Source organism: Canis lupus, chromosome 33 (assembly GCF_003254725.2).
Source record: "Canis lupus dingo isolate Sandy chromosome 33, ASM325472v2, whole genome shotgun sequence".
In the NCBI taxonomy this organism is placed as follows: Eukaryota; Metazoa; Chordata; class Mammalia; order Carnivora; family Canidae; genus Canis; species Canis lupus.
The window spans coordinates 5,442,096-5,464,784 of record NC_064275.1 but is presented as its reverse complement, the minus strand read 5'-3'; the positions used below and the strand labels follow the sequence as shown (position 1 = coordinate 5,464,784).

General features: G+C 36.8%; 2 protein-coding genes across 2 annotated transcripts; both read right to left on the bottom strand.

Moving 5' to 3' along the window:
* Window positions 1–6,658: 6,658 nt before the first annotated feature.
* On the bottom strand, window positions 6,659–7,588 carry LOC112641332 (olfactory receptor 5K3-like). Its single transcript, XM_025418255.1, has one exon. The coding sequence runs from the start codon at window positions 7,586–7,588 to the stop codon at window positions 6,659–6,661; it is 930 nt and encodes a 309-aa protein (XP_025274040.1).
* Window positions 7,589–18,924: 11,336 nt separating this feature from the next.
* LOC112641340 (olfactory receptor 5K3-like) lies at window positions 18,925–19,854 on the bottom strand. The gene has a single exon (XM_049105252.1). It carries the CDS (start codon window positions 19,852–19,854, stop codon window positions 18,925–18,927), a length of 930 nt encoding a protein of 309 aa, XP_048961209.1.
* Between the last annotated feature and the right edge of the window lie 2,835 nt (window positions 19,855–22,689).

Below are 22,689 nucleotides of genomic sequence, written 5' to 3'. Positions count from 1 at the left end.
GCTGTGTGTGCCAGGATTTAACTTGCCCGACACAGAGACACTTTGGAGCTCCCAGTAGGACAACATCCCTCAAGTCAGCTGCTGGGTGGCACGTTTGCTGCTATGAGCCTCTTCTTTGCTGAAGGGGGCAGAGACTCATCTTCATTGGAATCATCATGATCCAGACATGGGTCATCATTCCAACACGTAAGTGTTCAGGAGAATTCCTCTCCGAGGCTGGTAAAATGGTGCATAACGTTGCACTGGACCAAGAAATCTAGTTTGTAGTAAGGGCGGTGTGGTGCTGGGCAGTGATTAACACCCTGGTTCTATTCCTACTACCTGGACACTGCTGGTTAATGAGTTAATAAAATGCCTTTCGAAGGTACAATTACTATATCAGGCCTCTGTCCTCCAGGGTGCACTTGATGTAGGAAATCAGTGACCACAATATGGTGCATGTGTTGGGTAGACTGAATACCTCAATACAGGAATTCTCGTGTGATCTCCTGGGGAGGTTGCAATCTTGTTCCCACATCCCTGAGCTGTGTGTGCTTAGAGGTCCTGATACTCAGCGCAGATATGTTCTTGCAGAGGATGTAACAGGGATCCCACTGTACAGAAAGGTCCAGCCGCCAGCCAGTCACTTTAGATTCTCTTCCAATAAACCAACAAGCAAGGAAGGAATCCAGAAGGATTACAAGGGCCATTGACTGTCATCAGGAGGAGTTAGGGCTGCTATTATGCATGGGAGCAGGAAAAAAAATATGTTTGGCATTCAGGTGGTCCCTAGGCATCTGTTTGCACTCCCTTGTTCAACAGTAAATAGACAAATACAAGCACCGGGACTGAAAAGGTCATGGTGGTGATACCCTCAGATTCCATGGGCATGAATCTGGATCATCTCCCTCTGTTTGTCACCACAACTAGTAGAGGGATTAGGAGAAGGATGTGGCAATCAAAGAAAGGAGAAAATAGATCTTAGTGGGGTCCTGTGATTAGCTGTAACCATGGATCTGCAGGTGTCCTTGTAAGATTCTCCAGCACAAGAAAAGAACCAAATCCTGGTGGGGCTCTCCCTAGAGGTTATTATAAGAAATGAGTAGGTTTAAGTAGTACAAGTGGTGGCCAGTGATGGATCCATGGTTCACAGCCAAGATCCCCACAGTAAGAATGCCAGTAGCCGATAGTTCTTACATGAATGCCTTATCAGGAAGTAGGCTCATATAAAGTTAATTGTCTTATGAAGTTCATGTTTGTACTTTGGAGTTAACCCATATGCAATGACTGTTCCATGGACAGTATAAATACCAGGTCCCCGTCTTTGGCCTGGGAACTTCAAAGGGACATCCCCAATCTCCACTTCTCCACCAGATTGGCTAAGGTCTTTGTTGTGGTTATGGTCAGCTCATCCTTTTGACCCAATCTTACTTCCTTCACTCCGTCAGTAATTATTGTGCCTGAGAGCATTCTCACAGACTTCTTCCTTGCCCACCTTCCTCTCAGATTTGGTGTTTTGTTTTGTTTTTTGATATGTCAACAAGTTGCTACAGAAACAAAGAAAATCTCAGATCAGAGACAGAACTAAACCTACCCCTCAAAGATAGGCCTAGTATTAAAGAAATAGTGTATCAGTTTATCAACAGAGAATACTATTCCCAAAGTCATAAGTTAGTAAGTTGTACCCTCACCTCTGCTAAACAGAATCAACTCTCATTACTGATCCAGAAAAAAAGTAATCCTTTTATATTAGGAAAAAATAGATTACACACTCATAAACAATTATAAATAGAAAACTGAAAATATGAATATTAATGTTTCATTTGTTGAAAATCAAATGATTTCTCAATACTTTCAAAGATATCAAAAACAAGAAATGTCTAAGAAACCATCAGAGATACGTGAGAGGGGCCTAAAGAGAGGTGATGACTAAATATAAAGTGATATGCTAAATGGGATTCTGGACAGAAGGATGCTAGATTAAACTAAGGAAATATGAGTAAAGTATGAATTTCACTTCATCAAAATGTATCAATATTGGCTCATTCATTATATCATTGGTACTACACGGGTGTAAGGTATTAATAATATGGAAAAATGGGTCATCATATGGAAATTCTCCATACTATCTTTATTATTTTCTGTAAATCCAAAACTGTTTGAAAAAAAATTGTTTTAATGTATTAAAAGTCTTTGAGTTATGGTTCTTATTTCTCAGAATGAAGCCAGAGAGCAGTTAGGGGAAAACAGTCCCTGTTTTCTGTTTCCAGTTACAATAATTGATTCAAATAATTGTCATTAGATGCTTAAACTGTTGATGAAAAATTGTTAGGGAACAGGAAATTCACATGGTGTCAATGTATCACCCTCCAGATTAGATTATTTAATAGGAAGGAAATAACTTATCATTTCTGTAGAAAAAGTTGATGGTACCACCTTAACGACATAATCAGTGTATGGCGCCAGTTAAGACGTTTGATATTATAGGCCTCATGACAGGAGGAGGAAAATAGTACAGTTGTGGTTGCTGAATGATTTAATTTAAATCTAATCTAGAGGAAACGTCAAGAAAATAGAGATGGTGGGATATTTTACATGATGTCTGATACAAATTTTTAAAAATTTTAAATATCATGAAAGAGAAAAGGCAAGAAGTTTCTTCTATGTTAGAGGAATTTAAAGAATGATAACAAAGTGAATTGAATTCTGAAAAAAGTAGATTAGTATCAAGAACAATTTGGGAAAATTGGGAAAAATTTTAATATGAACACCATATTAGATGATGTTAAAGTCCTTTAGGATGATAATTAATTGAGAGGCTGCCTGGGTAGCTCAGTTGGTTAAACATCTGCCTTCAGCTCAGGTCATAAACTTTGGGTCCTGGATCAAGCCCCACATGCCTCAGACTCCCTGCTCAATGGGGAGCTTCTTCCCCTCTGCTCTTCCCCATTTACCACTCCCACTCACTTGTGCTTGCTCCCTGTCTCTCTCAAATCAATAGATAAATCTTTAAAAAAAGATATGACCATGTTGGAAATTTCTGTGTTCTTTAAAGATATATGTTGAAGAATTTATGAGGAAACTGTCATTATCTCATCATATATGAATATACACATACACATACACGGATCAAAGAAAATAAATAAATAAATAAATACTATATGTATGTGTGTATATATATATACATATATATATACATACACACATTTGCAGGTGGGTAACTGGGTCAATGTGCTGAAATGTTAATACTTAATAATCTTGGTTTAAAAAAAGTCATGGACATTCTCTCAACGTTTTTGTAGTTTTGAAAGTTTTCAAAGTAAATCTGGAGGCTAAGATCATTGATTCACATTTTTCTTGACTCTACCCTCTCTCTGCCCTCTTTAAGCTTGGTTTCCTGAAAGGTTTCCTCTCTTGCTACTTTATTTCGCTATGTTGCATTTCATATCGTTTAGCGTGTAAAAACATGAATTTTGGATTTGATGTCTAGATTTTATCCCTGTGTTCCACCTTAATAATAATATGGACTAATTATGAAACCTCTTTGTTCTCCATTTTTCTCAGTGGGGTATAGGAAACTAAAATACAGAAATAAAAGTTAAAAATGTAATATATGTGTGAATAAATGGATACTGATGAAACACTATGTGTAAGCTAAAAGGGTGTCTGAGAATTAATTTAAATTAAAATATAAAATGAGACATGAGGCAAGAGACATGAATCAGATAATATTTATTCAGTTGCAATAAAAGCATTTTTTCCACACAAGCTTAGCAGTAAGAAGATCTATTGGATTCTGGAACCAGAAAGGCTGGTTGATTACAGTGACGCTGGGTCTGTTTCTCTGTGATTCCCTCAGCTATGCCCTCCTTTATGTGTTGACTTCATCTCCAGGCTGGATTCTCTCTTGACGGCCAGATGGAAGTAGACTGTGCCAGATTTCATGTCCGTACAGCATGACATTCATACGAAGAAAGACTCCCTCTTTTGGTGGATCTCTTTTAAAATAAAGGAAATATATATCCCAGAAATTTCCACAAAATCACTTCTTTAGTCTCATTGGGCCCAAATAAGTCACATACTGTTCCCTTAAAGGCCCTTTAGGCTTCAGTGTTGCTAAGGGTTGGAAGAGGGTGGTGCAGAAATACATAACAAAATCTGTGGTATTCCTGGAAAAAGGAAAGGGATTCAGGTATGTGAGTCTAACAAGTAAAACTATCTTCTAATATAGAGAGTGTATACAAAGGAAAAACATTCATCTATCTCAGGCATCTGGATTTTGTTATGTTCCTAAAAAAATGTGTTTAGGATCAGAGACACCTAACTCTAGGAAGTGAACAAGGGGTATTGGTAGGGGAGGTGGGCGGGGGGTTGGGGTGACTGGGTGATGGGTGCTTAGGGGGGCAATGGAGGGATAAGCACTGGGTGTTATGCTATATATTGGCAAATTGAACTTCAATAAAAAAAAGTGTTTAGGAAACTCTAGAGCCTTGTTTCTGTGAGTTATATCTCATAGTATGTACAGTTAGAAATGAAAACTAAGAAATTAAAAATTATTTATGGACTTGTGCAAAAAAATAAAAACCTATTATAGATTAACTTAATTATTTCAAAATATATTAAAGGAAATGGTTAGCGAATGGTTCAATGTGTCAGGTCCCTTTTAAAGTATTAGTATCAGTCATGATTAGGTTGGTATTCACAGGAAGATCTTCATTTTATTATTCAGTAGTTACCATTTTTTCTTTAAAATGTTGCTTATATCAGTGCACTCCTCTCCTTTTATCCTCCAGTTTCAGTCTCAACATCTAAGATATGAATTCTTGAAGTTAGCCTCATTGCTTCCACTTTCAACGAATCAATTAACAAATTAGTTTTCTGAAAAATGCAATTTCCCAGGTCTAGGAAGAATTTGGTGTCTGATGTCTCTGAGATACATTCAGATTCCTTAGGGTGGCATTTAAGATTCTCAGTAACCCAATGGGCTTTCCCTCTCATTTCCCATATTCAACAACAGCTCATAACAATAGTTGTGGCAGCTTTCTGACTCTGTCCATGGTTCACCTGCTTCACCCCTGTTCCCAGTGCCATAGTTATTTCCATAAACATTGACTGTGGTCATACTCATTTCTTTTTGCCTCCAGACATCATTTCTAAAAGATCATTTTTAAGGCACATCTTACGTCTTATTCTGCATAAGGACTAAGTACCCCAGGCTACAAGGATCTCCATCTTTGAAACTGTCAAGCAGCATTAATACAAAATGTAGCTCAATATGAGTACCTGGATGAACTTTAGCAGGCATCTCAATGTCCAAAGTTATGAGATTTTTACTGAGAAAAAGCATGAAGAATTATGTATAACCAGTTGTTAGGTAATCTATAGGAAGGGTCTTCTTTGTGCCTACCAGGTCACGTGTTCTCAGTAAATTATTCTTTCCTTTCCTATTTGCAAATATAAGTGATCGATAAATATTTTTGTTTAGGTATTTAGAATTTTTACCATTTTGTGCCTCACTGATGCTTTACAGCATCTCAGAGCCTTTTGTTAATGCTGAGAGTAGAGCAGTAGTTTACATGCAGTTCTGAGGATTTCCAGTAATAAACAAGTAATATCAGTGAAAAAACCTTTCATTTAGTTTAATGTGTTCAGGATTACCGTCCATTTTTGATGGGTACCTAGTCATAACACGTGAAAATTTCAAAGTCCATATGAATTTCAGTGTAAATACCATGTACTTCATCTACAGATTGATAAATCACCAGTAGAGAAAGATGAAAATAGTTTTTTAATACATTTTTGTTAGTATTCTTTTCTTGTTTTTGATATTTTATTTTTTTTTATTTTATTTTTTATTTTTTTATTTTTTTTTAAGATTTTATTTATTTATTCATGATAGTCACAGAGAGAGAGAGAGAGAGGCTCAGAGACACAGGCAGAGGGAGAAGCAGGCTCCGTGCATCGGGAGCCCGACGTGGGATTCGATCCCGGGTCTCCAGGATCGCGCCCTGGGCCAAAGGCAGGCGCCAAACCGCTGCGCCACCCAGGGATCCCGTTTTTGATATTTTAAATTATAAATTATATATAATAAATTTTTTACTTTTAAGGATAAAAATTTTCTTTTTACCGTAGACATTCTGAGTGAATTGATAGTCAGATGTATTCTCCTGAATCAACTCAAAGAAGATTAAGAATCAAATATATACAATTTACTTGTGACACATGACATTAAGAAGGGATTAATTATTGATAATTTGGAAGGTGTCAGAGTTTGTCAGATTATGGTTTGGAATTCCAAAATTATTTGTCAACATTAATAAATGGAAGTGATCTTTACATATAATGACTTGTACTCCTAGTTTTTGTTGAAAATTGTAACTCACTACACTTTGAAAGAATTAGTTACTACATTAGCTAATTTTATTGTGACACAGTTTGTGAGCTCAAGAATAATGATTTAGTTCATTCTTGCTGGGAACTAGAAGCTTAGATTTTGAAATACTTTGTAACAGAATGTCTCCTTACTGAACTTCTTTATTTGACTCCTATACTGTCATGTTTTAGTAATTTAATATTTTATGCACAAAGTGGTCGTTTTCTACTTTCTCAACTCTGTCATTCAAAAAAAATAATTTTCTCAAATTTAATTTTCCACAAGGGAGGATATTTCTTTTAAGTGTCAAAAATTTTTCCTTATGTTTTTTTTCATAGCATTTATTACTTCCTTATTCCGTAGACTATAAATAAAAGGGTTTAATAAAGGGATTACTAGAGTATAAAAAATAGCAACAGATATATCTTTATCCTCTTCTTTAACTGAATTTGGTCGAACGTACACAAAGAGAAGAGAACCATAGAACATTGAGACAGAGAGAAAGTGAGATGCACAAGTAGATAAGGCTTTGCCTCTTCCCTCTTTGGATTTCATTTTGAAAATCATGAAAAGGATGCAGAGATAAGAGATTATGACTACAATAATAGAGAACACTAGAACTGAGCCTGAAAATATAAATATCAACAATTCATTGATATAAGGGTCAACACAGGAGAGTTTGAATAATGGAAGAACATCACAAAAAAAGTGATTAATCTGATGAGACCTACAGAAAGTTAACCGAAAGAGAAGCCCAATATAAATTACGGGATGGAGATTTCCGGGTATGTAGGCCACTGCAGTCATCTGAAGGCAGAGCTTCTTCGACATCAGGGTGTGGTACTGCAGTGGGCTGCAGATGGCCACATAGCGGTCATAGGCCATTGCTGCCAGGAGAAAGCAATCTGTAGTTTCAGCAAGACAGAGAAAATAAAATTGTGCCATGCATTCATAGAGGGAAATCATTCTGTCCTTCGAAAAGAAATTCTCTAACATCTTGGGGGTAATGGCACAGGCACAACAGGAATCCATTAGAGCCAGGTTGCCCAGAAAGATGTACATGGGTGTGTGAAGGCGACGCTCCATAAGGATCAATGCCACCAGGCCCAGATTCCCCACCATGGTCACCAGATAGATAGTGAGAAACACCACAAACAGAACGGTCTTCAACTTTGGGTGATCTGTAAATCCTATGAGAATAAATTCAGTTGTCAAGGAGTAATTATCCTCAGTCATATCCACGTTCTCTGTGGAGATAGGAATCCTGGAGATACAAAAGTGTCATTTAGGGTATGTATAGTTTTCCTTCCAAATTTTCTTTCTACAACAAAGAGAGGAGTTCTTCAAACCTCTCTTACCCTCTCTGGATACAGACACATAAACATAGAAGATACCCATTCCCCTAAAATGTCAGCTTCATAAGCTCGACCCTGGAAATCAGCATTCCCATGAATATTCTTATATTTCCAAGAAGAATGCTTACCCTGGACAAGTTTTGTCATTGTGAATTCATGCATGAAGAGTATACAGATCTAGGGTACACATATTTGTTTCATTGTTGACATATAATTTTAGTTATCAGTTTCTCTATTAAAGATCCTTAAAATGAATTTAAAATCAATTTTCATATATACACATTTTTTTTTAACTGAGAAAGAAGTTCTTCATATACTCTCCCAGTGTAGTGAATGCTTGAAAATAGAACATGACAGATAATTTTATTTTATATCTTAGGAATTGTATCAACATCAGTAACGATTAAGAAGAAGACCTTCCTTTATTAAAGAAAATTACTTTGGATATCCAAGGAAATAAATATCTCTATATTATCATCTCTCTCATTCCTTTTTCTTGTATTACATCCATTTCCATAAGAACTAACTTTGTCATGCCATCATTCCTGTCCATTTTTGCCCAGATTTCTAAGTCCTTTCTTTCTTTATGCAATACATAGTTTACATATAATGCTACTTAGTAAAGTTCATATTAAATGCCCCAGACCACACTGATTTTCACTTCCTGCAACCTCCAGTGTATCCCGTATACCCACCACCCTCTAAGGTTGCTTCTGTATAATCTACAAGGCTATTTTTTTCATATATGATGCACAGTTTCCTTACTAGAATTGTAGACATTTGAGCATAGCTATGGCTTCTACTTCTTATAGGAGTTGTTTCATGCTATAGAGAAGGAGCAATAGGATTCCAGTCCTAGCTTCATCCAAAGGCCTGAGATGGGTGAACTTTCTGTAAGTGTACTAGTACTGATTCAGAGTAACCTCTTGGGTTTTTCAAAGAGTCTGCTAATTTTGAAGAATAGCTTACAAAGGCAATTAGAGAAAATTCATCATTGAGAAAATTTTATGAATCATTGTTTTATCTGAATTAACCTCACTACTATTTACCTGTTTCCTAAGAAACATAAATACAATTTTCTGAAATATGTCACAGTAGTTTAAAAGTTGATAACAATACGTTTGCCTGTATCTTTTAGTTTTGTAACACTTAGAAAAAGAGAAAAATCTTAAAGCTTAATGGGATTTTGAGAACAAATTTTACTTTTCTCAAAGGCTATCTTCTATCTTTACTTAGTAAAGATATCTTCTATCTTTACTTTATCTTCTATCTTTACTTTATCTTCTATCTTTACTTAGGATATATTGGCCAGTGTGTCTAATTATATGAATTCTATGGTCAAAATTGGTTTGTATTTCCCTAATCAAAATATCAAAATAAATGTGCAGGTGGACATTTTCCGGGATTAAAATATTAAAGCAAAGCCATTTGAGAACATAAGCAATGTTAGAAATAACTTTCAAGGTACTTGCCTAAATTATGTCATAGAGCTAAGCTGTGTTCTTACCTGTCTATTTTGAAGATTTATCTTATAATCAAGAAAAGGTCAGCATGAATTGAGTTTAAATCTCATTTCCCATAGCCTTCAGTTGAGAGAAGGGCTAGAATGATAAGTTGAAATCTGTAAGCAATGAAAAAAATACTAAGTTATTCAGATAAATAAACAATTAGAGATGCTAATATTAAAAGTAAAACTACATTTGAATACTTCCATTACCTGAATGCTCTGGAGAGAGAACATTTATAACATCACATTGCTTTTGTTATGGAGTTAAGTTCATAGAGTTTCAGAATATGAACTCTGATCTCAAAAACATTTGGGATTAAATAATGAAAATGCAGGACTACAAATAGGTCCGTGTCAATAATTATGTTCTTTACAATGCAAAGTTAAATTTTCCATCAAATGCTTATGGGACTTCCCTGCAATGACATCAGTGTATTTCTATGGGGAGATTCAGTTCGCAAAACATATTAGCTGTATGACATAAATTAAGCTGACCTATGAGACAATGAGAGTAAAGTAAATGACCCTCACTGAGGTCAGTGAGGTCATTTGATGATCATCTTGCTGATTCTTATGTAAATGACATCCTTTTTACAATTCTGATCTTTCCCAGTGTGTAATCTGTAAAAAGAGCAGAGGAGAGTCTCAGGTTGGTTTGGACAGAGTACTGGGGAGATTTTGTGATTTTTTTGAAGCATTATTAACATCTGGAGAGGAGACTGGTAGGGTTAGCTAGGCTCATCAGCCCCTTCACTCTAAGTTGAATTTGTTCCCATGTGTTGCAAAACACTCATGGAAATTTTGCTGTTACAACTTAACCCCACTATGAATATGATTGACTGAGTGGTTCTCTGTTTTTCTCAGTTCACCCCAATTCCTTTATCTTTCTCACCTTGTTTGCCCCTTCATTCCACTCACTAATCATAGAAATATAGCATATATTCAATAAAATTTTACTTAGTAAAAACACTATGTATATAGTATGTCTATATTCAGTCACTAGTTTCCAAAGACCACCAGTAGCCTTAGACATAAGAGGGGATTTGTTTGATATGTTCATTCCTTCATTCCTAACACCCTAAACAGTCAAACTTTATAGAGCTAAGCAAATATTTGTTTCATCACGTTTCCAGGGCAGCTCTTATCTCAGAATGTGTGCTGCCCACTAGTATAAATCAGAGTTTCTCAAACCCTTTTTACTCTAGGTGAAAAGATTTCCTTTCGGATACTTTAATTTCAGATAACTTTCCAGGGTATGCAGGTAGCAAGTGGTGAAGATCATGGGGGAAAAGCATTAGGCTGAGGGAATCAAGTGTAAAAGCCTGGACTCTAGGGGATCCCTGGGTGGCGCAGTGGTTTGGCGCCTGCCTTTGGCCCAGGGCATGATGCTGGAGTCCTGGGATCGAGTCCTGCATCGGGCTCCCTGCATGGGGCCTGCTTCTGCCTCTGCCTGTGTCTCTGCCTCTCTCTCTCTCTCTCTCTCTCTGTGTGACTATCATAAATAAATAAAAATTAAAGAAAAAAAAGCCTGGACTCTAAAAAGCAACACCTAATTTAAAAGTAAGGACAGGGGATCCCTGGGTTGCTCAAGAAGTTTAATGCCTGCCTTCGGCCCAGGGCATGATCCTGGAGTCCTGGGATCGAGTCCTGCATCGGGCTCCCTGCATGGGGCCTGCTTCTCCCTCTGCCTGTGTCTCTGCCTCTCTCTCTCTCTCTCTCTCTCTCTCATAAATAAATAAATAAATCTTTTTAAAAAATAAAAGAAAGGACAGTAAACTCACGTGACTAAAGCTTACTCATGCATGATATAAGAGGATGTAACAGGTAATATAAAGAGAATGGGAAAATAGGTGGGACATTGCTCTATTGGATTCTTTCCCATTTACTTTCTCTGCTCTGCCATTTCACTAACCCCCTTCCCTTCACCACCACGCCTAAGGCCACAAGCCCCTCTAATGCCAACCCAAAGGAATAATTATTTTCCTAACCACACGTAGTGTTTGAGCTATCAAAGTCTTCTCGGGCTTCTTAGGATAACCCTCCCTGCTTCTATAATCTTGATTACTCCATCTCATTTTTTCCTGCTGGGTCATGTTTCTCCTTTTGCCCTTAATGATGCTTCTTTTTTATTGTATCCCTAAACCTCCTTCTTCTTTCATTCTAGAATTTTCTCCATATTATCTCATATACTTTTGTGCTTTCAACTGTCTTTCATCTGCTGGTTGGTGGCTTCAGTAGAGGAGATATTTCAAACCATTTTGTTATATACTCATATAGTAAGATCATTGTAATATGTTCTAAATATACATTCTTACCTACAAATTACGTATACAAAAACAGTATACTAAAATAGTATGTATTATAAAATATGAAAAGAGAAATTTAAAAAGAGTCTAAAGAAATGACATTAAAATTTTTGAAATTTGTAATAATAGTCTAAAACATTGTTTCCTCCCCATTAACACTATTATTAATTAAATATTAATCAGACTGAGAAAAATCATATTATGTAACTTATCATTTAAACTGTAGCATAGTCTTGTGATACAGCAATTCATGCACTGGCTTGTATCTGTTTCTAAACATCTCTTAATGTCCTACACATTTGGAAAGATAGTATAGACTGAAACATCTGCTCAAATAAGAGAAGAATGGGAGTTTTTGTGTGTCTCAGAACTGGAAAGTGCTCTTCAGGATGTTCACACTGACTTAGGAGGCCAACAGTATTACAAATATCTGAGGTCCAAGGAGACAGGAGGCTAATGGGAAGTTTATGGATAACTCTCATAGCACAATCATAACAAAAACCCTTCTGGTTTCAGCAAGGTTTCTGTATTATAAAGTCTTCAAAAATAACTTCCTTGCTAGAGGAAGAGCTCTTAACGTTGGGACACCAAGTGACCAAGTGGTCAGAATTGCCTTCGTGAGGTGGAATTTGTCAGACTAACAGGTATAAGTTTCAATACGCCCAGGAGTAATTCATTAGAAGATGAGAGCAGCACATCCAAGGATCTGAATGTGCAGAGCCAGAGAATGCAATAGGCTACACAAGCAGAGAACCTAGACCTCTGGGTCATCCTCTAGCACTGCACTGACTTTGTGCCCTCATGTCACGTGTCAGACTTCAAAGGACAAGCTGGTCCTTCAGTAGCTTGGTATGTTGATGCCAGCCCGGGTATAGTGCTGCTAGAGTATCCCTCCACCAGGGCGACCTTAAAAGACAACCATAAGAGGAAATCCTCCCTTAGCGCAGTAGACTGATTGCCTATATCCATTGTACAGAAGAGAAGTGATCCAAGGTGAGAATATGTAAATTCCTAGGACAGGAGAACAGCTTGGATAGTGGTCAAGAACCTAGAGGGAGACGGATTAAAGGGTCAGTGAACAGATGATCTGAGGAAAAGCCATCTGAATGGATCTACTGGAAAGGATATGAAGTGTGGAGTTCTTCCCAATACATGTACAGTTATACCAGAGAGCATCTGCCATGGAAAATACACTAAAGCACCAAGAACACAGAATGACAGCCAGCTGAGGGCAACCAATTTGGTTCATCTGCCACCCAGTACTAGTAGAATGGGCACGTGAAGGTAGTGCTAGAGAGACTAGGATCGAGGCATGCGTGTGTCAAATGGCATAGGCTGCAGCTACCAAGGCCAGTCCAGCTGCTGTGTGTGCCAGGATCTAACTTGCCAGATACAGAGACACTTTGGAGCTCCCAGTAGGACAGCATCCCTCAAGTCAGCCGCTGGGTGGCATGTTTGCTGCTTGAGCCTCTTCTTTGCTGAAGGGGGCAGAGTATCATCTTCATTGGAATCATCATGATCCACATATGGGTCATCATTCCAACACGTAAGTGTTCAGCAGAATTCTTCTCTGAGTCTGGTGAAATGGTGCATAACGTTGCACTGGACCAAGAAATCTAGTTTGCAGTAAGGGCGGTATGGTGCTGGGCAGTGATTGACACCCTGGTTCCATTCTAATTCCTACCACCTGGACACTGCTGGTTAATGAGTTGATAAAATGCCTTTCGAAGGTACAATTACAATATCAGGCCTCTGTCCTCCAGGGTGCACTCTAACTAGGAACTCAGTGGCCACAATATGGAGCCATGTCTTCAGTAGATTGAATATCTCAATCCAGGAATTCTCATGTGATCTGGTATGGTTGTAATCTTGTTCCCACTTCCCTGAGCTGTGTGAATTTAGAGGTCCTGATACTCAGTGCGGATATGTTCTTGCCAGCGGATGTAACAGGGATCCCACTGTACAGAAAGGCCCAGCTGCCAGCCAGTCACTTTAGATTCTCTTTCCGAGAAACCAACAAGCAAGGAAAGGAATCCAGTAGGATTACAAGGGCCACTGACAGTCATCAGGAAGAGTTAGGGCTGCTATTATGATGGCAGCAGGGAAAAAATATGTTTGGCATTCAGGTGGTCCCTAGGCATTGGTTTGTACTCCCTTGTTCAACAGTAAATAGAAAAATACAAGCACTGGTATTGAAAAGGTCATGGTGGTGATACCCTCAGATTCCATGGGGGCATGAATCTAGATCATCTCCGTATGTTTGTCACCTCAGCTAGTAGAGGGATTAGGAGAAGGTGATGGGAATTAAAGGATGGAGAAGATAGATCTTAGCGGGTCATGAGATTAGCTGTAACAGTGGGTCTGCAGGTGTCCCATTCACCTTCATCTTGTAAAATTCTCCAGCACATGAAAAGAATGAAATTGCCGTGGGTTCCCTAGAGGTTATTATAAGAAATGAGTAGGTTTAAGTAGTACAAATGGTGGCCAGTGATGGATCCATGGTTCACAGCCAAGATCCCCACAGTAAGAATGCCAGTAGCTGATAGTTCTTAAACGAATGCCTTATCAGGAAGTAGGCTCATATAAAGTTGATTGTCTTATGAAGTTCGGGTTCGGGCCTTCGAGGTAACCTGTATGAAATGACTGTTCCATGGAAAGTATAAATTCCAGGTCTGAGTCAGGCCTGGGAATTTCAAAGGGACATCCCCAATCTCCACTTCTCCACCAGATTGCCTAAGGTCTTTGTTGTGGCTATGGTCAGCTCAGCCTTCTGCCCCAATCTTACTTCCTTTACTCTGTCAGTAATTATTGCGCCGGAGAGCATCTCCAATTGACTTCTTCCATGCCCACCTGAGTCTCAGACTTGGTGTTTTGATATGTCAAGCAAGTTGCTACAGAAACAAAAGAAAATCCCAGGTCAGAAACACAGCTAAACCTACCCCTCAAAGAATAACCGTATATTAAAGACATAGTGTATCAGTATAGCAACAGAGAAGACTTTTCTCAAAGTCATAAGTTAGTAAGATGTAGCGTCACCTCTGCTAAACAGAATCAACTCTCATTACTCTTCTAGAAAAAATGTAGACTTTTCAATTTTGGAAGAAAAATAGAAGACTGTATATCCAAGAAACAAATATAAGAAGAAAGTGAAATATGAATAGAATTGTTTCATTTGTTGGAAATCAAAAACCAGGAATGTCTGAGAAACCGTCACAGATATGTCAGGGAGCCTAGAGAGGTGATGACTAAATTAAAAGTGACATGCTAGATGGTATTCTGGACTGAAGAATGCTAGAGTAAACTATGGAAATATGAGTAAAGTGTCAATTTCACCTCATCATAATGTATCAATATTGGCTCTTTCATTATAAAAAAGGTACCATACTTGTATAGGGTATTAATAATAGGGAAAAATGGATGTGTCATCATATGGGAATACTCTATACTATTTATTATGTTCTATAAATCCAAAACTGTTTGAAAAAATTTTTTAGATTTATAAAATGTCTTGAGGTAAAGATCTTATATCTCCCAACGAAGCCAGCGAACACTTGGGCGAAAAGAATCACCAGTTTTCTGCTTCCAATTAGTGAAGTAATCAGTGAATGTAGCAGTTAGGACAAATTGATATTATAGGCCTCATGACAGGAGGAAGAAAACAGAACAGTTGTGATTGCTGAATTACTTAAATCTAATCAGGAGGAAACATCAGAAAAATAGAGATGGTGGGATATTTTACATGATGTCTGATACAAATTTAAAAGTTTTAAATGTCATGAAAGAAAAAAGTCAAGAATTTTCTTCTAAGTTAGAGAAGATTAGCGAATGATAATAAGAAAGTGAATAGTGACCTTTAACTGAATTCTTGATGAAAAAATCAATTAGTATCAAGGACAATTTGGGGAAAATTGGGAAAAATTTTAGTATGAACATCATATTAGATGATGTTAAAGTCCTTTAGGATGATAATTATATGAGGGGCTGCCTGGGTGGCTCAGTTGGTTAAGCATCTGCCTTCAGCTCAGGTCATGAACTTTGGGTCCTGGATCAAGCCCCACATGCCTCAGGCTCCCTGCTCAATGGGGAGCTTCTTCTCTGTATCCCTCTGCTCTTCCCCATTTACCACTCCCACTCACTTGTGCTTGCTCCCTGTCTCTCTCAAATCAATAGATAAATCTTTAAAAAATGATATGACCATGTCGGAAATTTTGTGTTGAAGATTTATGAGGAAACTGTCATTATCTCATCATATATGAATATATACATACACATAGTGGATCAAATATATATATATATACATATATATATACACATTTACAGGTGGATACCTTGGTCAATGTGCTGAAATTTAATACTTAATAATCCTGGTTTAAAAAAGTCATGGGCATTCTCTCAACGTTTTTGTAGGTTTGAAAGTTTTTTAAGTAAATCTGGGAGAAAATGTCATGATTCACATTTTTCCTCACTCTGCCCTCTTTCTGCCCACTTTACAGCTTAGTTTCTTGAAAGTTTTCTTCTCTTGCTACTTTCATTTCTCTATGTTGCATATCATATCATTTAGTGTGTAGAAACATGAATTTTAGATTTGATGTCTAGATTTGATCCCTGTGTACCACCTTAATAATAATATGGACTAATTATGAAACCTCTTTGTTCTCCATTTTTCTCAGTGGAGTATAGGAAACTAAAATACAGAAATAAAAGTTAAAAATGTAATATATGTGTGAATAAATGGATACTGATGAAACACTATGTGTAAGTTAAAAGGGTGTCTGAGAATTAATTTAAATTAAAATATAAAATGAGACATGAGACGAGAGACATGAATCAGATAATATTTATTCAGTTGAAATAAAAGCATTTTTTCCACACAAGCTTAGCAGTAAGAAGATCTATTGGATTCTGGAACCAGAAAGGCTGGTTGATTACAGTGACGCTGGGTCTGTTTCTCTGTGATTCCCTCAGCTATGCCCTCCTTTGTGTGTTGACTTCATCTCCAGGCTGGATTCTCTCTTGACGGCCAGATGGAAGTAGACTGTGCCAGATTTCATGTCCGTACAGCATGACATTCATACGAAGAAAGACTCCCTCTTTTGGTGGATCTCTTTTAAAATAAAGGAAATATATATCCCAGAAATTTCCACAAAATCACTTCTTTAGTCTCATTGGGCCCAAATAAGTCACATACTGTTCCCTTAAAGGCCCTTTAGGCTTCAGTGTTGCTTAGGGTTGGAAGAGGGTGGTGCAGAAATACATAACAAAATCTGTGGTATTCCTGGAAAAAGGAAAGGGATTCAGGTATGTGAGTCTAACAAGTAAAACTATCTTCTAATATAGAGAGTATATACAAAGGAACAACATTCATCTATGTCAGGCGTCTGGATTTTGTTATATTCTTAAAAAATGTGTTTAGGAAACTCTAGAGCTTTGTTTCCGTGGGTTATATCTCACAGTATGTACAGTTAGAAATGAAAACTAAGAAATTAAAAATTATTTATGGACTTGTGCAAAAAAATCAAAACCCATTATACATTAGCTTAATTATATCAAAATATATTAAAGGAAATGGTGAGAGAATGGTTCAAAATGTCAGGTCCCTTTTAAAGCATTAGTATAAGTCATGGTTAGCTTGGTATTCACAGGAAGAAGATAGGCCTTGATTTTATTTTCCAGTAGTTACATTACCAGTTTTTCTTTAAAATGTTTCTTATATCGGTGCACTCCTCTCCTTTTATCCTCTAGTTTCAGTCTCAACATCTAAGATATGAATTCTTGAAGTTAGTCTCATTGCTTCCACCTTCAACCAATCAATTACCAAATGAGTTTTCTGAAAAATGCAGTTACCCAGGTCTAGGAAGAATTTGGTGTCTGATGTCTCTGAGATACATTCAGATTCCTTAGGGTGGCATTTAAGATTCTCAGTAACCCAATGGGCTTTCCCTCTCATTTCCCATATTCAACAACAGCTCATAACAATAGTTGTGGCAGCTTTCTGACTCTGTCCATGGTTCACCTGCTTCACCCCTGTTCCCAGTGCCATAGTTATTTCCATAAACATTGACTGTGGTCATACTCATTCCTTTTTGCTTCCAGACATCATTTCTAAAAGATCATTTTTAAGGCACATCTTACATTTTATTCTGCATAAGGACTAAGTACCCCAGGCTACAAGGATCTCCATCTTTGAAACTGTCAAGCAGCATTAATACAAAATGTAGCTCAATATGAGTACCTGGATGAACTTTAGCAGGCATCTCAATGTCCAAAGTTATGAGATTTTTACTGAGAAAAAGCATGAAGAATTATGTATAACCATTTGTTGTTAGGTAATCTAAAGGAAGGGTCTTCTTTGTACCTACCAGTTCACGTGTTCTCAGTAAATTATTCTTTCCTTTCCTATTTGCAAATATAAGTAATCGATAAATATTTTTGTTTAGGTATTTAGAATTTTTGCTGTTTTGTGCCTCACTGATGCTTTACAGCATCTCAGAGCCTTTTGTTAATGCCGAGAGTAGAGCACTTGTTTAGAAGCAGTTCTGAGGATTTCCTAGTAACAAGTATATCAGTGAAAAAATCCTTCATTTAGTTTAATGTGTTCAGGATTACCGATCATTTTTGATGGGTGCCTAGTCATAATACATGAAAATTTCAAAGCCCATATGAATTTCAGTGTAAATACCATGTACTTCATCTACAGATTGATAAATCACCAGTAGAGAAAGATGAAAATAGTCTTTTTTATAATACATTTTTGTTAGTATTCTTTTCTTGTTTTTACTAATTTAGTTATAAATTATATATAATAAAATTTCTACTTTTAAGGATAAAATTTTTCTTTTTGACCATAGACATTCTGAGTGAATTCATAGTCAAATGTATTCTCTTAAATCAACTCAAAGAAAATTAAGAATCAAATACATACAGTTTACTTGTGACACATGACATTAAGAAGGGATTGATTATTGATAATTTGGAGGGTGTCAGAGGTTGTCAGATTATGGTTTGGAATTCCAGAAATTTGTCAACATTAATAAATGGAAGTGATCTTTACATATAATGACTTGTAGTCCTAGTATTTGTTGTATTGTTGAAAATTGTAACTCACTACGCTTTGAAAGAATTAGTTAATACTTTAGCTAATTTCATTGTGATATAGTTTGTGAGCTCAGGAATAATGATTTAGTTCATTCTTGCTGGGAGCTAGAAGCTTAGATTTTGAAATACTTTGTAACAGAATGTCTCCTTACTGAACTTCTTTATTTGACTCCTATACTGTCATGTTTTAGTAATTGAATATTTTATGCACAAAGTGGTCGTTTTCTACTTTCTCAATACTCTGTCATTCAGAAAGAAAACATTTTCACAAATTTAATTTTCCACAGGGGAGAATATTTCTTTTAAGTGTCAAAAATTTTTCTTTATGTTTTTTTTCATAGCATTTATCACTTCCTTATTTCTTAGACTATAAATAAAAGGGTTTAATAAAGGGATTACTAGAGTATAAAAAATAGCAACAGATATATCTTTATCCTCTTCTTTAACTGAATTTGGTCGAATGTACACAAAGAGAAGAGAACCATAGAACATTGAGACAGAGAGAAAGTGAGATGCACAAGTAGAAGTAGCTCTGCCTCTTCCCTCTTTGGATTTCATTTTGAAAATCATGAAAAGAATGCAGAGATAAGAGATTATGACTATGATAATAGAGAACACTAGAACTGAACCTGGAAAGATAAACATCAACAATTCATTGATATAAGGGTCAACACAGGAGAGTTTGAATAATGGAAGAAATTCACAAAAAAAGTGATTAATCTGATGAGACCTACAGAAAGTTAACCGAAAGAGAAACACTATATGAATTATGGAATGCAGGTTTCCTGCTATGTAGGCCCCTGCGGTCATCTGAAGGCAGAGCTTCTTCGACATCAGGGTGTGGTACTGCAGTGGGCTGCAGATGGCCACATAGCGGTCATAGGCCATTGCTGCCAGAAGAAAGCAGTCTGCGGTTTCAGCAAGGCAGAAAAAATAAAACTGTGCCATGCATTCATAGAGGGAAATCATTCTGTCCTTCGAAAAGAAATTCTCTAACATCTTGGGGGTAATGGCACAGGCACAACAGGAATCCATTAGAGCCAGGTTGCCCAGAAAGATGTACATGGGTGTGTGAAGGCGACGCTCCATAAGGATCAATGGCACCAGGCCCAGATTCCCCACCATGGTGATCAGATAGATAGTGAGAAACACCACAAACAGGACGGTCTTCATCTTTGGGTGATCTGTAAATCCTATGAGAATAAATTCAGTTGTCAAGGAGTAATTATCCTCAGTCATATCCATCTTCTCTGTTGAGATAAGAATCCTGGAAATACAGGAGTCTAATTTAGGGTATGTATTATTTTCTTCCTAATTTTCTTTCTATGGCAAAGAGAGGTGTTCTTCAAACCTCTCTTACCCTCTAGATGCAGTCACACAAATATCTAGGGGATACTCATTCCTCTAAAATGTCAGCTTCATAACTTCGACTCTGGAAATCAGCATCACATGAATATTCTTATATTTCCAAGGAGAATGCTTACAGTGGACAAGTTTTGTCATTATAAATTCATGCATGAAGTGTGTACTGATCTAGCATATCCATATTTGTTTCATGGTTGATAAATAATTTCAGCATTGGTTTTTTGCAGTAAAGATACTTAAAATGAACTTAAAATCAATTTTCATATATACACATTTTTTTAACCTAGTAAAAAGTTTTTCATATACTCTCCCAGTGGTGTGAATGCTTAAAAATAGAATATGTCAGATAATTTAACTTTATATCTTAGGAATTGTGTGAAGATCACTAAGTATTAAGAAGAGGACCTTTGTCTTTAAAGAAAATTACTTTGGATATCCAAGGAAATAATATCTATAATCATCTCTCATTCCTTTTTCTGGTATTACATCCATTTTGATAAAAACTAACTCTGTCCATGCCATCGTTCCTGTCCATTTTTGCCCAGATTTCTAAATCCTTTCATTCTTTATGCAATGCATAGTTTACATATAATGCTACTTAATAAAGTTTTAACTAAATGCTCCAGACCACACTGATTATCACTTTCCTTCAACCTCCAGCGTATCCCATATACCCACCACACTCTAAGTTTGCTTGTGTATAATCGACAAGGCTATTTTTTTCATAATGATGCACAGTTTCCTTACTAGAATTGAAGACCTTTGAGCATAGCTATGGCTTCTACTTCTTATAGGAGTTGTTTCATTCTATAGAGGAGGAGCAGTAGGATTCCAGTCCTAGCTTCATTCCAAAGGCCTGAGATGGGTTAACTTGTTGTCAGTGTACTACTGCTGATCCTCAGTTACCTCTTGGGTTTTTGCAAATTGAGTCTGCTAATTTTGAAGAATAGCCTACAAAGGCAATTAGACAAAATATGTCATTGAAAAAATTGTATGAATCATCGTCTTATCTGAATTAACCTCTCTACTATTTACCTGTTTCCTACGAAACTTAAGTACAATTTTCTGAAATATGTCACGGTAGTTTAAAAGTTGATAACAATACGTTTGCCTGTATCTTTTAGTTTTGTAATCTTAGAAAAAGAAAAATCTTAAAGCTTAATGGGATTTTTGAGAACAAATTTTATTTCTCTCAAAGGCTATCTTCTATCTTTACTTAGTGATCCATTAGGATATATTGGCCAGTGTGTCTAATTATATGAATTCTATGGTCAAAATTGGTTTGTATTTCCCTAATCAAAATATCAAAATAAATGTGCAGGTGGACATTATTCGGTATTAAAATATTAAAGCAAAGCCATTTGAGAATAAGCAATGTTAGAAATAACTTTCAAGGTACTTTCCTAAATTACGTCATAGAGCTAAGCTGTGTTCTTACCTGTCTATTTTGAAGATTTATCTTATAATCAAGAAAAGGTCAGCATGAATTGAGTTTAAATCTCATTTCCCATAGCCTTCAGGTGTGAGAAGGGCTAGAAAGGTAAGTTGAAATCCGTAAGCAATGAAAAATGCTAAGTTATCCAGAAAATAAACAATTATAGATGCTAATATTAAAAGTAAAATTACATTTGAAAACTTCCATTACCTGAATGCTCCTAAGAACATTTTACAACATCACATTGCTTTTGTTATGGTGTTAAGTTCATAGAGTTTCAGAACATGAATTCTAACCTCAAAAACATTGGGATTAAATAATGAAATTGCAGGACTACTAATAGGTCAGTGTCATTAATTATGTTCCTTACAATGCAAAGTTAAATTTTCCATCAAATGCTTATGGGACTTCCCTGCAATGACATCAGTGTATTTCTATGGGGAGATGCAGTTCGCAAAACATATTAGCTGTATGACATAAATTAAAGCTGACCTGTGAGACAATGAGGGTAAAGTAAATGATCCTCACTGAGGTCAGTGAGGTCATTTTTTTTAATTTTATTTATTTATGATAGTCACAGAGAGAGAGAGAGAGAGAGAGAGAGAGAGAGAGAGAGAGGCAGAGACACAGGCAGAGGGAGAAGCAGGCTCCATGCACCGGGAGCCCGACGTGGGATTCGATCCCGGGTCTCCAGGATCGCGCCCTGGGCCAAAGGCAGGCGCCAAACCGCTGCGCCACCCAGGGATCCCCAGTGAGGTCATTTGATGATCATCTTGCCAATTCTTATGTAAATGACATCATTTTTACAATTCTGATCTTTCCCAGTGTGTAAAATGTAAAATGAGCAGAAGAGAGTCAGGTTGGTTTGGACAGAGTACTGGGGAGATTAATGTGATTTATGAAAGATGATTAACATCTGGAGAGGAGACTGATGTGTTTTAGGGTTAGCTAGGCTCATCAGCCCCTTCACTCTGAGTTGAATTTGTTCCCATGTGTTGCAAAACCCTCATGGAAACTTTGCTGTTACAACTTAACCCCACTATGACTATGATTGACTGAGTGGTTCTCTGTTCTTCTCAGTTCACCCCAATTCCTTTATCTTTTTTACCCTGTTTTGCCCCCTTCATTCCACTAATCATATAAATCATAGAAGTCATATAAATATATATCATATTTAATAAAATTTTACTTAGTAAAAACACTATGTATATAGTATGTCTATATTCAGTCACTAGTTTCCAAAAACCACCAGTAGCCTTAGACATAAAAGGCGC